General features: G+C 29.6%; 1 protein-coding gene across 1 annotated transcript; it reads right to left on the reverse strand.

Annotated features, from left to right (window-relative positions):
- Positions 1 to 7082: 7082 nt before the first annotated feature.
- Positions 7083 to 11936, reverse strand: LOC100776123 (putative tRNA pseudouridine synthase). The gene is made up of 7 exons (XM_003518286.5): positions 11560 to 11936; positions 11433 to 11468; positions 10898 to 11010; positions 10649 to 10797; positions 9883 to 10027; positions 8775 to 9197; positions 7083 to 7707 (listed from the first exon to the last, which is right to left on the reverse strand). Exons 1-7 carry the CDS (start codon positions 11825 to 11827, stop codon positions 7291 to 7293), a joined length of 1551 nt encoding a protein of 516 aa, XP_003518334.1. The 5' UTR covers positions 11828 to 11936; the 3' UTR covers positions 7083 to 7290.
- Between the last annotated feature and the right edge of the window lie 1675 nt (positions 11937 to 13611).

Raw genomic sequence — 13611 nt, forward strand, 5'->3', positions numbered from 1 at the left:
TATATAAAGTTTGGTTCTTCAATATATAACTATATATGTAGTATCCCTTTTCTTCTAAACCTCTTTAATTTCTGCTTGGGATCACCAGAAATAAGCATAGTCCTAGCTAGCTACTCCAATGTTTTTGGCTATATTTGTTTAATTAATACTTTGATCTTTCTTGTTGCGCGTAATATATAATACCTCCAGTTAATAAAGAATGCTGTTTGTGAATATTGAAAATCCTCGAGATAGCAACGGAATTAAAACTATTCTAGTACATGAATACCAGTTCGCAAGTGATGATTACACTGTTACCTTCAAGAACACCAAATTATTTATAATACCTTTTTTACTGTGAATGTATTTATTTGTAGGAAAAATGTGTTTAACGTAGTTACAATAAAATCTTTGACTTTTATATTAAATGAATTTTATCGTCAAACTTTAAAAAATATATGAATTTAGTCCTTCTAAATTTTGATGAATTTTTAAATAAGATGGACTAAGTTCACATGTTTTTTAAACAGTATAATATGAAGTCTTAATTAAGTTGAATTTTCAGTATTGCTATTGAAAAAAAAAATCTGAAAAACTCACTTGGACAGTACCTTCTTAAATAGAGACGACTGACTCAGGGACTGAATATATTTGGTCACATCCTCACTTTACCTTATTTTGAATTATTCAAATTGGATAGATGTATTATAGTATGTGCATGTAACATACGGTATAATCTAGAAATTAAAGTTGGAATCAGCCATACCATTCTTGAGGGCAATGAAGTGACACATTGGCTTGTACATGGCCTTTCGTTCATCCCATTGCATTTAAAAGGAAATTAGCTAGCATTTGGCAATTGAAAACAAAACTTCTCTCTCTCTCTCTATATATATATATATAGAAGTTTAATTGACTTGTAGCCGTGTTCAATTGACTTGACTTTAAATGTTGCATGATTTTCATTCCCTACACACCTTAGCAAATAATAAGGATTAAGGACACCCTTCAATGATATGAATATGATCAGGCAAGCAGAACAAGAGAAGGGGAACTTTGACACTTCAGGCAACAGCCATGTAGAACTCATAAACTGCTTTGAGAATTTGTTCTGATGATTCAACCATAGACATCGTTTCTTGCCGCGTACAGTTGCCATCTCTTGATCTCATTTTGAAATTAAGCTTGGAGAGTGACAACAAAATGATGTCATTTTGCTATCTGATTTGTACTGAAAAGGTACCAAAATATACATTAGTAACATATTAGTAAAACCAAGAAATTCAACAGTGAATGAGGTTAATGTCCAACAATGGATGAATTCAACAAGTAAAACCAAGAAATGCATAAAGCTATATTTTTTGTTATTTGTACAGAAAAGAACCCAAAATATAGCCCTTTAATAAGTTTATTATTTATAATATATTGAGAAAAGGAATAGTTTAAGTGGCCAATGTAGTCAACACAAATATTAATCATGTCAAGAGAAAAATGTATGAATGCAACAAATCCACTGTAGTGTCAAGTTAAGAAACAACTGTGCTGAAGTTATAAAGGACCACTAGTTAGATTCCCAAAACCAAGAGACAAAACAAATGGATTACTATTCAAAGTTATTCTAGAAATACTATAATTTCAAACTTTGGATGTATAATTAAATTTAAGAGTATATAAACAAGTTTAAAAGCTATTTTACTTTCTAGGTTACATAAATCTATTAATTTCATACATGTGTAAACTATCTTTAATCTAAATCGTGTAACTTTTTCTTATGCTATCTAAATTGTGTAACTTATAATAGAACAAATTCACCCAACTTGTATTATTAAATCTCAACTTATAGCACTGTTAATTATCACAAAATTAACACCATCAGCTATAATTTCCCAATCCATATTTCCCATCCATTGAATGATTGGACAAGGTTAAGCAGTTTTCTGATACCAAAAAGGACCAATGATATATAATACCCTTACTCCCTTAGCATTTTGGACAAGGTTAATTAAGCGGGCTTGAGTCAAACTAACTTATAAGTTATTCAAAGTATACCTTACCAAATCGGATAAGGTTAAGCATTCAAATAACAAAGAGAACCATTGGTAATACCCTTCCCTTAGCATTTTTCCTTGCGCACTACGGAGACGATGGTGAGGCTAACCAATGAGTATAGGACTATAGGGGCAACAACTAATTATTCTTGCGTCATTGCCCCACCACCCACAGAAAAAATAACTAGAAAAACAAGCCAGTTTCTCATTTTATTTCTAATCTAATAAAGAAATTGGATACAAATAATTAATATATTAAAATAAAGATTAAATTATTTGGATATTACTTAAATTTAATCTCCAGTAAAAATATTTTTTAACTAGAATTTTATTCATCTTTCGATCAAATTTCAGATTAATTAAAATTTCTTTATAAACATTAAGAGAATAAAAAATATCATTTATAATCCAACAAAATAAAGTTCTTTTCTTGATTACTTAGATTTTGACTCATGTCATTAATTTGAATTTTGAAGGACCTTTAACTACCCCACTTTAACGCCAGCCTTTCTCATTTCATAATCTTATTCCACTGAAATTTGAAAGCTAGCCTCTAGAAATTGTTTATTGTGATTTTTGAGTGTCGCACTCGCATAGTTTTTATTTCTCATTCAATGGGCAAATATTCAAAAAATAGTTTGGGGGTAAATATGATTTTGGTTCTTTAAAATTCATATTGGTTTTAGTTATCCAAAAATAATGTGTTGTATTTGGTCTCTGAAAATTTTAATTTTTTTAAGTCCTTTATTTAACACCGTTAATTTGTTCGGTTAAAACTTTACGTATTAATATATTATCTTATTTATTATATAAAATTTTGAATTCTTCATTAACTAGTACAAATTAAAAAATTTAATTATAAACATTAATTTTTATACTTAAAAAAATAAAGTAGAAGTTGTTTTTTGCTGACTAAAAATAAAAGTTATGTATACTTCAATTACAACGTCAATTCTAAGCATTAATTTTTTTAATTAGTGTAGCAATATTTTTTATACATTTACAATTTTTCATTTGATCAAAGACACTTGATAAAAAGTGAGGCCATTATGTATTATATATGCATGCATGGTATATAAACTTAGGAGACTTCTGTGGGACAAGTATCACGCAATGCTAGCAAGTTACTTTTTAGTTTATACTATTCATGTAACAGAATATTGACACTTATATCTTCTATATTGTTTTGTTTTCCACTTAAGTCCCTATTAATACAATGGCTCTGGTTTAATGAAAGAATAACTCATGACTATTTTTGTTATTTTAATTTGCAGACATATTTATTGTTTACACTTTATAATATTATAGATTTAATTTTTATATTTATATTTTAGAAACAAAGGGCTTAGCCTTTAGCCTAACAAAAATATTAACGTCAGTATAAAGAAAATAAGGTGATGAGAATCTATACTTTTTATATTTTTAAATTTAAATACATGCATTTTTTTTATAATTTAAAGAATGTATTATCGATCTACATTTTTATTGGAAAAATATATTTGAATAAGTTAACGAAATTTAACAAATATAAATTATTTGAGTAGCTGAATGAGTAAAAAATATAATCTTTTTGTAATATTTAAATATTTTATGATATTATAAAATCGAATTATTATTTATTTTATATACATGTATATAATTTTTTATAAAACAAATATATCCATATTTCATTTTTGAAAAAATAAATTTTAGTTACAAAGATTTGTTCCTCATGCAATATTTTTAATAATTTTTTTCTATATTACAAATTATGTTTGTATTGCAAAATAGTTTTATATTATTTCCTCACCCACAAATAAAATATTTTACAATATCATTTCATTTTTTGTATAAATACTTCTGAACATTATTTTTTTAAGGATATCAACAATATTATTTTAAGTTAGCATTTAAAATCATCTCAAGAGACAATTCACTTTCATTCTAATCAATCCCTTTTTGCTATATAATATTAAATTAATAATAATAAAGATATAATATTTTATTAATAACGTGAATCCTTAATAAAAATGATTTCGTTTACATTAAAATTTAATTATATTTACCTGTCAAAAGTATACCTAAGACAAAATAATAGTTGACTAAACATATATCTTATCTTGAAAATTACTTATACTTTTTTTTACTTTAGTTTTTTTTTATATATAAACTTCAGTTTTTATATTAAGACTATCCGGTCCAATGCTTTAGATTACATTATTTATCTTTTATATTTTGGATAATTATTTTAAGCTAAAAACATATGTATTATTTTCTAGATTTTATTTTATTTTCTATCATTTTAAGCCAAAAAAATATGTATTATAAAATGATACTGTGAGATAAAAAGTAAACAAAAATTAAATAATCAGTAAAATCAATATTATTTATATATTTAATTTTCTATCTTTTTTTACATATTAAAAAAACAAGGATCACACCACCGTGGGGTAAAACACTAGACATAGTTTGTTTATTTTAATTGAAGTGTTGAATTATTTAAATAAAGATTTAAAATACATAATTAGTAACCTGGCGTTGATTTCTCTTTCATTAAATTAAAAATTGAAATAAATATTACGTATATATTAATATAATAACAATAAATTATTAAACAAAAGCAATTTCAATTAATTAAATATTATTTGAAATATTTAATTTTATTGTTTTATTATATCAATACAAAAAAAGTCAATACCAAAAAATAATCAATAATGATATGGTATAGAATAAAAATTTTATATTTAATTTTATTAAAAAAATCATCACTTTATGGTATATATGTTCAATAAAAATTAATTAATTTAACAATAAAATATAAAAGTAATATTTTCAGTAAAAAAATATAAAATTAATATCTATTAAATATGTTGCCAAAAATATATAAATTTTTATATATTCATATTTTTTTGACTGAAATAATATAAGTATTTATAATATAAAAATTAATCTGTAATTATGTTTGTAATTAAAATATTTGATCTTATTTATACCGGTGCATGCACGGGATGGAAACTAGTATATATAAACACAAGAAGTCCGTGCATCCCATGCAAGGCTTGCTTCCATACATTTTCTCATCCTCACAGACATTCAAACATGAAATTTTTTTGGTTTCTTCAAGTCCTGTTCTTCCTGGCTATGCTTCTCGTCAATCCTTCTGTTGCTCCCAAGTAACTACTTTTCTCACGACCCTTTTTGCAATCAAGTAAATTCTCATTTTAATTAGTTCTGGAATTTGTAAAACATTATTATAATAGTTATTGAAGTTTAAAAATATCAAATGAATTCCTGAAATTAAAATTATTGTTGTTTTGGTTTCTGAAATATACATAGATAAGGACAAAAACTAATCTAACTAAAAAATAATAATTTTTCAAGAGTTTATTTGATTTTTTTTTTAATTTTAGGAATTAATATGACATCATCTCACAAACTCAGAAACTAAAATAGGGTTTACTCTTTCTCAATTCCTTAAAGCGTTAAAAAAAATAAGCTTTTATATATATATATATATATATATATATATATATATATATATATATATATATATATATATATATATATATATATACACACACACACACACACATAAAACTTTTATTAACCATAAATAACTAAGTTGAACGTTGTGATGAGATATGGCTTGTTTTGTAACAGTGCACCAGCTCCTCCTTCAACTGGTGACCCGATTACAGAACCACTTCGTCCACCGCCACGCAAGGTCTCTGGTTCATGGCCATGAAGAAATTCTTGATAAGCTTATATATATAAATATAAAGTTTGGTTCTTCAATATATATGTAGTATCTCTTCACTTCTAAACCTTTTTCTGCTTGTGATCACCATAAATAAGCTAGCATAGTTCTTCTCCAATGTTTTTGGCTATATATGTATAATACTTTGATCGAATTTCTTGTTGCGTGTGATAATAATGCCTCCAGTTAATTAAATACTAAGAAAATATTGAAATTCCTCAACATAGCATGGAATTAAAATTATTTTAGTACATAAATATCAGTTCCAAGTGATGATTAAACTTACCTTCAAGAGAAACAAAATAATTAAAATACTTTTGTTATGACAAAATGTTATTTATATTATTATATTTATGCATACCGGAAAAATGTGACAACAATTTTCACCAATTGAGACATTTCGTTCTTCACTTTTAAAAAATTCATAATTTTAATATTTGTGGTTAACTTTAAACATTAATCTATGTATTCTGGAAACCAATTATTTAATTGTTAATAAACTTAATTTATTAAAAAAAATTAAAAAATACATAATCAAGTTTGAAATTGAAAAAGGAAACTAAAATCGTAGATTTCTTTTAAGAAATAAGGAATAAAATGTCTAAATAAAAAATAGGAGACACTAAAATTACATTTTTTAAAAATAGGAAACAAAATATCTCAATATCTCAATTAAAAATTAAGAAAACTAAATTTACGAATTTACACAAAAGAACAAAAATTACATTTTAACTTTTTGAACTAAATTTGCGAATTTAAACAAAATAACAAAAATTACATTTTAACCTAAAAGTTATTGCATGTTTGTAGCAATAGGATGAGAATGAATTGAAGAGATAAAACAGAACATGCATGCATGATTATCATTATCATTAGAATAAAAGCACTTATGAATCGTGAGTGGAAGTTGTATTGTCATGAATCCAACTTAGTAGCAAATCACTGTAACTGTTTTTGGCTAAAAAAAAGGGTTGCATGATTCTCAGCTTTCCCAATAACTCACTTGGACCTTCTCTTGATGTGCGGGAGTGTTGGATGAAGGATTTTTGTGGTTGATCTCTTGTGTAGTTCTTAGTTTTCTGCTTTGTAGTTATCTTCCCATTGTATTACCCCTTGCGAATGCATGGCTTGCATTTGTTGTTATCTCTTATCTCTTATATATATAATATGTGCATGCAACATATGGTATAAACTGAAAATTTAGAATCACCCATACCATTCTAGAGGGAAATGGAGTGGCGCATTGGCTTGCAAACCATGCACATAGCCTTTCTTTACATCCCATTGTTATTGAAAGGAAATTAGTTAGCATTTAGCAATTGAAAACAAAACTTCATTATATACACAGCTTTACATGTAGCTGTGTTCAATTGACTTGACTAAAATGTTGCATGATTTTCATTCCCTACACCCTTAGCAAATGATAAGGACACCCTTCAATGATATGAATATATTATCAAGCAACCAGAACAAGAAAAGGATGTGAAGTTTGCCCACAAGTATTCCATAACTGAATACATGTATGCACTATGCCTTTGATGCTGACTTTAACCTGAAATTTTCCTTCCATGTCTTCCAAGCCTTTCTGACTTCATCCAACTCAGCATCTGGAATGCTTGAGTACTTATCCAAATTCTCAACCCATTTTGCCCAAGGAGAGTTTGATGAGTCTAGGAACTTTGATACTTCAGGCAACACAACAGATGTGTAGAACTCGTCAACTGCTTCGAGAATTTGTTCTGATTCAACCATGGACACCATTTCTTGCCGTGTAAAGTTTCCAGCACTTGCTCTCATTTTGAAAGCATTTCCCCTCAAAATCAGAACTTCTGGGGGGGCAAGGGGGAGGACAATCCGCGAAAACTTGGAGAGTGACAACAAAATGGCATCTCTTGGGATTAAGTTGCGCTTTACAGCTACAGCAGTCCCAACCATTTTGCGAATCTGATGAGTCATTCAGTCAGTCAGTGTGATTGCGTGAATAAGGTTAATGTGAGTGCATTCAACTAGTAGAACCATGAAATGCATAAAGCTATATTTTTGTTGGTTGTACAGAAATGCACCCAAAGAACTTTCTTTAGTTGTGGACTTTTAGTTACCTAACAACATGGTCTTTACTCTCTATATATGTCTGTACTTAAGCACTGGGAATTAGAATACTGTTTAGGAGCTTTAGATGCAGTCTGGCTTATTTCATGCACCTCAAGGTACATAGATAAACAGTTTAATTTAATTCATCAACACTGATAAAATGATCGTTGAAGATTTTAATTAGTTTAACAACAACTTCCTTCCTAGTATCTTTCAAATTCATCAACACTGATAAAGTGAACGTATCTTTTGACATTACAGAAATTATGTGAAGCAAACCAAGGCAAATCACGATATCTTTCAAATCAAAGAATGTGTCTGCAAATTAACAAGTCAAATGTCTCTAAAAGTATTGAATGCATATAATGAAAAATTTCCATAAACATACTGTTTTAAAGATAAACATACTGAACCATAAAACAATTTTGAAAAAAGAATTATAATTGAGGGAAAAATTAAAAGTTGGAGTTAGAGTGTTGGACTAATTATTATCCTCTGTCAATTCAAAAACTTTTTTACACTATTATCTAATCATGCGTCACATAATTAATTATAAGATTTTGACCTCCTAGGTTGTTGTTATCATGGTAAAACTATTTAATGATATGACAAAACATAATTATGTCATAATGTACATAAATTTTATAATAATAGAAGGCCATCAACATACTGTATAAAAGATAAACATACTGAACCACAAAACAATTTTGAAAAACTAAATGTTGGACTATTTATTATCCTCTGTCAATTTAAAACTTCTTTACACTATCCAATCATGTGTCACATAATTTTAAGAGTTTGACCTCCTAGGTTATTGTTATCATAGTCAAACTATTTAATAACGTGAAAAACCATAATTAAATGATAATGTACTTATGTCAAAATTAAACTCTTACGAGTTAAAGTCAACTGAGACTTACTTGATGCAACATGAAGGAGTCCCCCCATATATGGACCTCAATATAATCATATCCAAGTGATGTTTCCAACTTCCCACATGAACAACGAAAAACCTTTCTGAAATGGGAAGCATTTAATCTATCTGTCTCATCTGGTTCATATAGCCATTTTGCACGAACTACTACACTAGAGTTTTGACTACTCAAGCCATTGGATTCACTAGACTCTGGAGGCTTGTGGCTCTCTTCCTTGTCACTAAATGTGGTTGGTCTGCCACTCACAAAATCATCATCATCACCTTCCTCACTCTCTGATTCACAAGCTGATGTCAAACTAGATGATCCTATTCTATCTGACATGACATCATTTCCAGATGATTGCCTTACTTGGTATTTTTTCCTGTACTTAGACCGAACAGTATAATTATGGAAAGGATGCTCTCCCTGCAATAATAACATCAACGGATAAAAAAAAGTAAATAAATTCCTGATTTTAAACATTATGTATTCATGATCTTGTTACCTTGTTAGCAATACATAAACAGTCCCCAGTCACAGTTAAGTTAGGCTCGTACAGATAGAAAATACAGAAAATAAAGTTAGAACCTGTACTTGATAGAAATTGTAAATAAAGGGAATAAAAGCTACAGTATCTCTTCAATATTTAATATTTTATTTTCCAATTCATGTAATGAGACAACAATGGAAATGTAAAGAAAAAAACACTAAATGAGGGCTAGTGAAGAAGAATTTGTGTAGGCATGCAAGTGCTCAAGGTTTAAACCATCATATCATTATTATGCATATTGTATACATCTTGTAGAAGAAAACAAGCCTAGAAACATGTTTATTATTTGGAAAGAAGAAATAAACTTAATTTGCACATAAATTTAAAGAGCCACAAAGAAAAATTATTCAGTAAGGAGCATGCTTAGAAGAAACTGAGATGAAACTAGAGAATTCATTTCAGGAAAAGCCGCACATTTTCACTATAATCAATTAGGAAGGATGAGGGATCACTACCTTAACTAAGGTTTATCGGAAGTAAACTAAATTTGTAAATTATATTAAGACAAATGAATAATTCGGCAACAACAACTAAACCAAATACAAATGAAAATGAGTATACCTCAAAAACATTAAGTATACTGTTGAACTCTGAAATATGAAAATCAATTTCGTCCTGGCTAAAATGACTCTGGATTCCTATTATACCAGCAGGGAGGAGATAAGAATATTTCCGCAAGTTGCACTCCCTTCTAGGATCAAATCTCCTAAAACAAGCCAAAACTAAGAAGTTGCAAATAACAGTACGAGAGGGGTAGTTAAAATCAAGGAACACTTTAAATTTATGAGCCACCTGAAAATTCACCAGTCATAACCAATAGTCCAAATGAATATATTTTTTTGTGCATAATCCCATGGATCATATCTATCCCCACATAGTGGGAAAAAGCTTTGGTAGTTGTTATAATCCCATGGATGGCCTTTTTAATCTGAACATTTTTATACATACATTAAACAGGCAGGTCTTCATGTAAAACAAATTGGGGCTTTTAATTTTCAAACTGATTGGAGCTAGCTACAGTACATATCAGGCTCTGAAATAAGAGCTCATATATCCTTGCAGACCTTAGTTGAGTAGTAAATTCGAAATTAATTTTTCTACTTTATCAATTTCCTAGTGACAAACAATAGAATAGCATTCCTTGTAAAATATCTATTACGAATGGATAATTAGTGAGATGCAGAAAAAAAATGCTCATTTAATCTATAGAGATACATGTATGTATTACCACTCGATAATCAAGATATGAGGAGAAATTCAATTATGAAAAAAACCTCACGAAATCAATCATAATAATTTACATATAACCAATCAGAGACTATCTTACTTCGTTGAAGGCAGTATGCTAAAAACTCTGATAGTATTAGGAAGATAAGAGTTAATGCGGTTTGCAAGCACAATGCCATAGTCATCACCTTTCCATGCATTCTCAGGGATTTCCATCTTAAAGGCTATCATTGTTGCCAGAGAGTGCACCTAGCACAAGCACATCATAAAAGTGGAAAGAAATTAAGATATGTAAAAAAAGAAACAATAACAACCAATTGATTAAGGGAATAACAAGAAGGTTACTCACTCCTTTATCAGTTCTGCTACTCCGGCCCCATTTCACTTTGTTCAAGTCCCCAAAATTACTATCACGCATGCCACCGGCCGTAAAGATTGCAGTTTCCAGTTCTTTCTCAACAGCTACATCATGTCAAAATTCTAATGCTTTAGCAACACTCGATTGATTAACACGGGCTAAGCTGATTTAAGTGTATGCCAGCAGTCAGTGTTTACATTAAAGTATCAAACTTTGTTTATTTGGAAACAAAACATAATAAGTTCGCATAACAAACACAAATTAGAATTTCACGACAATACTTATCAGATCATAACACCACATGAATCCAAATTCCAAACCAAAACATTAGCCAACATTCGTATAGAACTAAAGTCCTGTTTGGATAAAGGGGAACACTATAAAATAAAATGAATTGTGCATTTCCCAGAAGTAAAAATAAACAAGGCTAAATATCCATCTTCATCATTTTAAACAAAACTGAAATTCTAACAGGTCACTTTCTACCATAATCAACAAACAATATAACAGAGAAAAATGTTCTTACTGGATAATCTGTGTTCATCTCGTTGCATCTGCAGACCTGCAAATAATCCCACAAAATCAAATTAGCTCGAATTTCAAAAAAGAAATGAAATTTGGAATGAACAAAGAAAAGGGTTGTGGGGAGTGACCTCTAAAATCGGTCCCAACATATCCAACTCTCATTACAACCTTTTTCTTGAGGAAAGGTTCCCACTTTTCAGAAGGGGTTGGAAGGGACTGAGTGGAAGTGGAAGCACAGAAGCATTTGAGGAGTGTTGGAGGAAGAAGCAGAAATGGAAATGAAGAAGAAGAAGAAGGGAATAGCATTGCCACCAAAGTGGATATTCTTCTGTTATCTCTTACACGAGTTGGAATTGAAAGAAAGTGAGGCGAAGAAGAAACACAGCTACTCGCCATTTTCAACTCTTTCTTTGAATTCTATCTGTTACGCACTGCCAACATAAATAACATGTTCGTGGTATGCTCACGTTAAATAGTGCAAATATCACTCTAAAATTTTTGTTGTATCGTTAGGAATTGAAGAGAATGTCGGGGCTTACAATAATAAGTACATGTTTTGAGTTTGACCCTTATTGTCACTGTGGAATCTGGTTTACCATTTCAGTGTGTGTTTAATTTTGATATTGAGTAAAATTGTTAATTAATTAGGAATTACTCTTAATATAGTTTTTAATTTAATTACTATTGCATTCTAATTAACATTTTATTTATCAATCATTTATAATTAATTAAAGTGTCGGTAATGGATATCAATATGGAGATTATTTTTTGAAAGTGTGGTATTAAAATCACTATTCACTGGGTAAACGAACTCGGGTCCATAGACTGGCCTGCAATTCGCGCGGGTAACAGACTACTTTTTTTAAATAGTCCATAATTATGCAATATTTTTGGGCTCGCCCCGCTTAACCCGAACTGTGTGGGTTTGGTCCCGGGGTCCGCAGGTTGCCTGCAAGCCCGCTTAATCCATGGTTTAAGAATTTCACCAACTACAGCACCTTGAGAATCCCGCTTAATTCAGATCTTTCATTGTTGGCTTGTGATATTTTAAGCATTCAAACTACAATCGGCTTTCGAATCAACATTTAGTATTGGCTCAAAGGTGCTTAACAAATATCGAACTAGGCTTCTTGCTGACAACATGCAAGCCTTGATATGTACTAAAAATTAGTTACTAGGATTTGATGAGTAAGGTAAATAATGTGTAATAATTATTGTCTTTTAATCACTTAACTTGAGTTGATTCTAATATTTATTATTGTTTTGAGTTTTAGGAAAAGAAAATGAAGATGTGGAGATGGAGAAGACTCAAGTTACTTCAAATATGAAATCATTTGTTGTTGGAGTTGTTTAAGTTTCATATTTTAGATTTATTGCTTGGATTTTCTTTTGTTACGACATTATTTATTTTATTGATGTAATTAACCAATTGTTGAGATTTTATTTACATTTGTGTTGAACTTAATTTGATTGTGTTGCATTTTTGTTGGAAATCGGAATTCTTTTAAAACTAAGCTCGCGGATCGGTCCATTTGACTCGCGGGGTCCGCAGGACGAGGACGGATCAATTTATTAGGTTCTTGTAAGAATGCGGGGCGGGCTGGCTTGGTCCGCTGTCAATGTGAATTTATGCAGGCGAACCTTGCGCGGGATGGGCCAGCCCACTTACCCACCCCTACTGTTCACATGGGTGTGAGTGTGGGGTCTGGGTAAGGAATTTTTCTGAAGTGCGGGCGCGTATAGGAACATGAACTATAGTACCTTTACTCAAGATTATTAAACTTGAGAGTTTACGCAGACTCGTGAGAGTTTCATAGACTCAACTCGTAAACTCGTAAGAGTCTACTTCGTATAAAAATAATAACAAAATATATATAAATAACATATTAATTAAAAATTTCAACAATATAATAAAGCAAAACAGTAAATTATAAAGTTTAGAATATTTAAATAACCAAGTCTAGTAATAATACATCACTACTAGACAATAACTTGTAGAGGTTATAGTAGTGGTAGATCATTCCCATCGAGGGTTTGATGTTATTAGAAAACAAGGATTTATTATTATTAAAGGTGAAAATTTGTATTTGTGAATAACACACTAAATAAAAATATGTTGAATGCTAAACAGTTAGAAAACAATAAAAAATGACTTACATTTTGGTCTAATTTTTTTAACT

Source organism: Glycine max, chromosome 2 (assembly GCF_000004515.6).
Source record: "Glycine max cultivar Williams 82 chromosome 2, Glycine_max_v4.0, whole genome shotgun sequence".
In the NCBI taxonomy this organism is placed as follows: domain Eukaryota; kingdom Viridiplantae; phylum Streptophyta; class Magnoliopsida; order Fabales; family Fabaceae; genus Glycine; species Glycine max.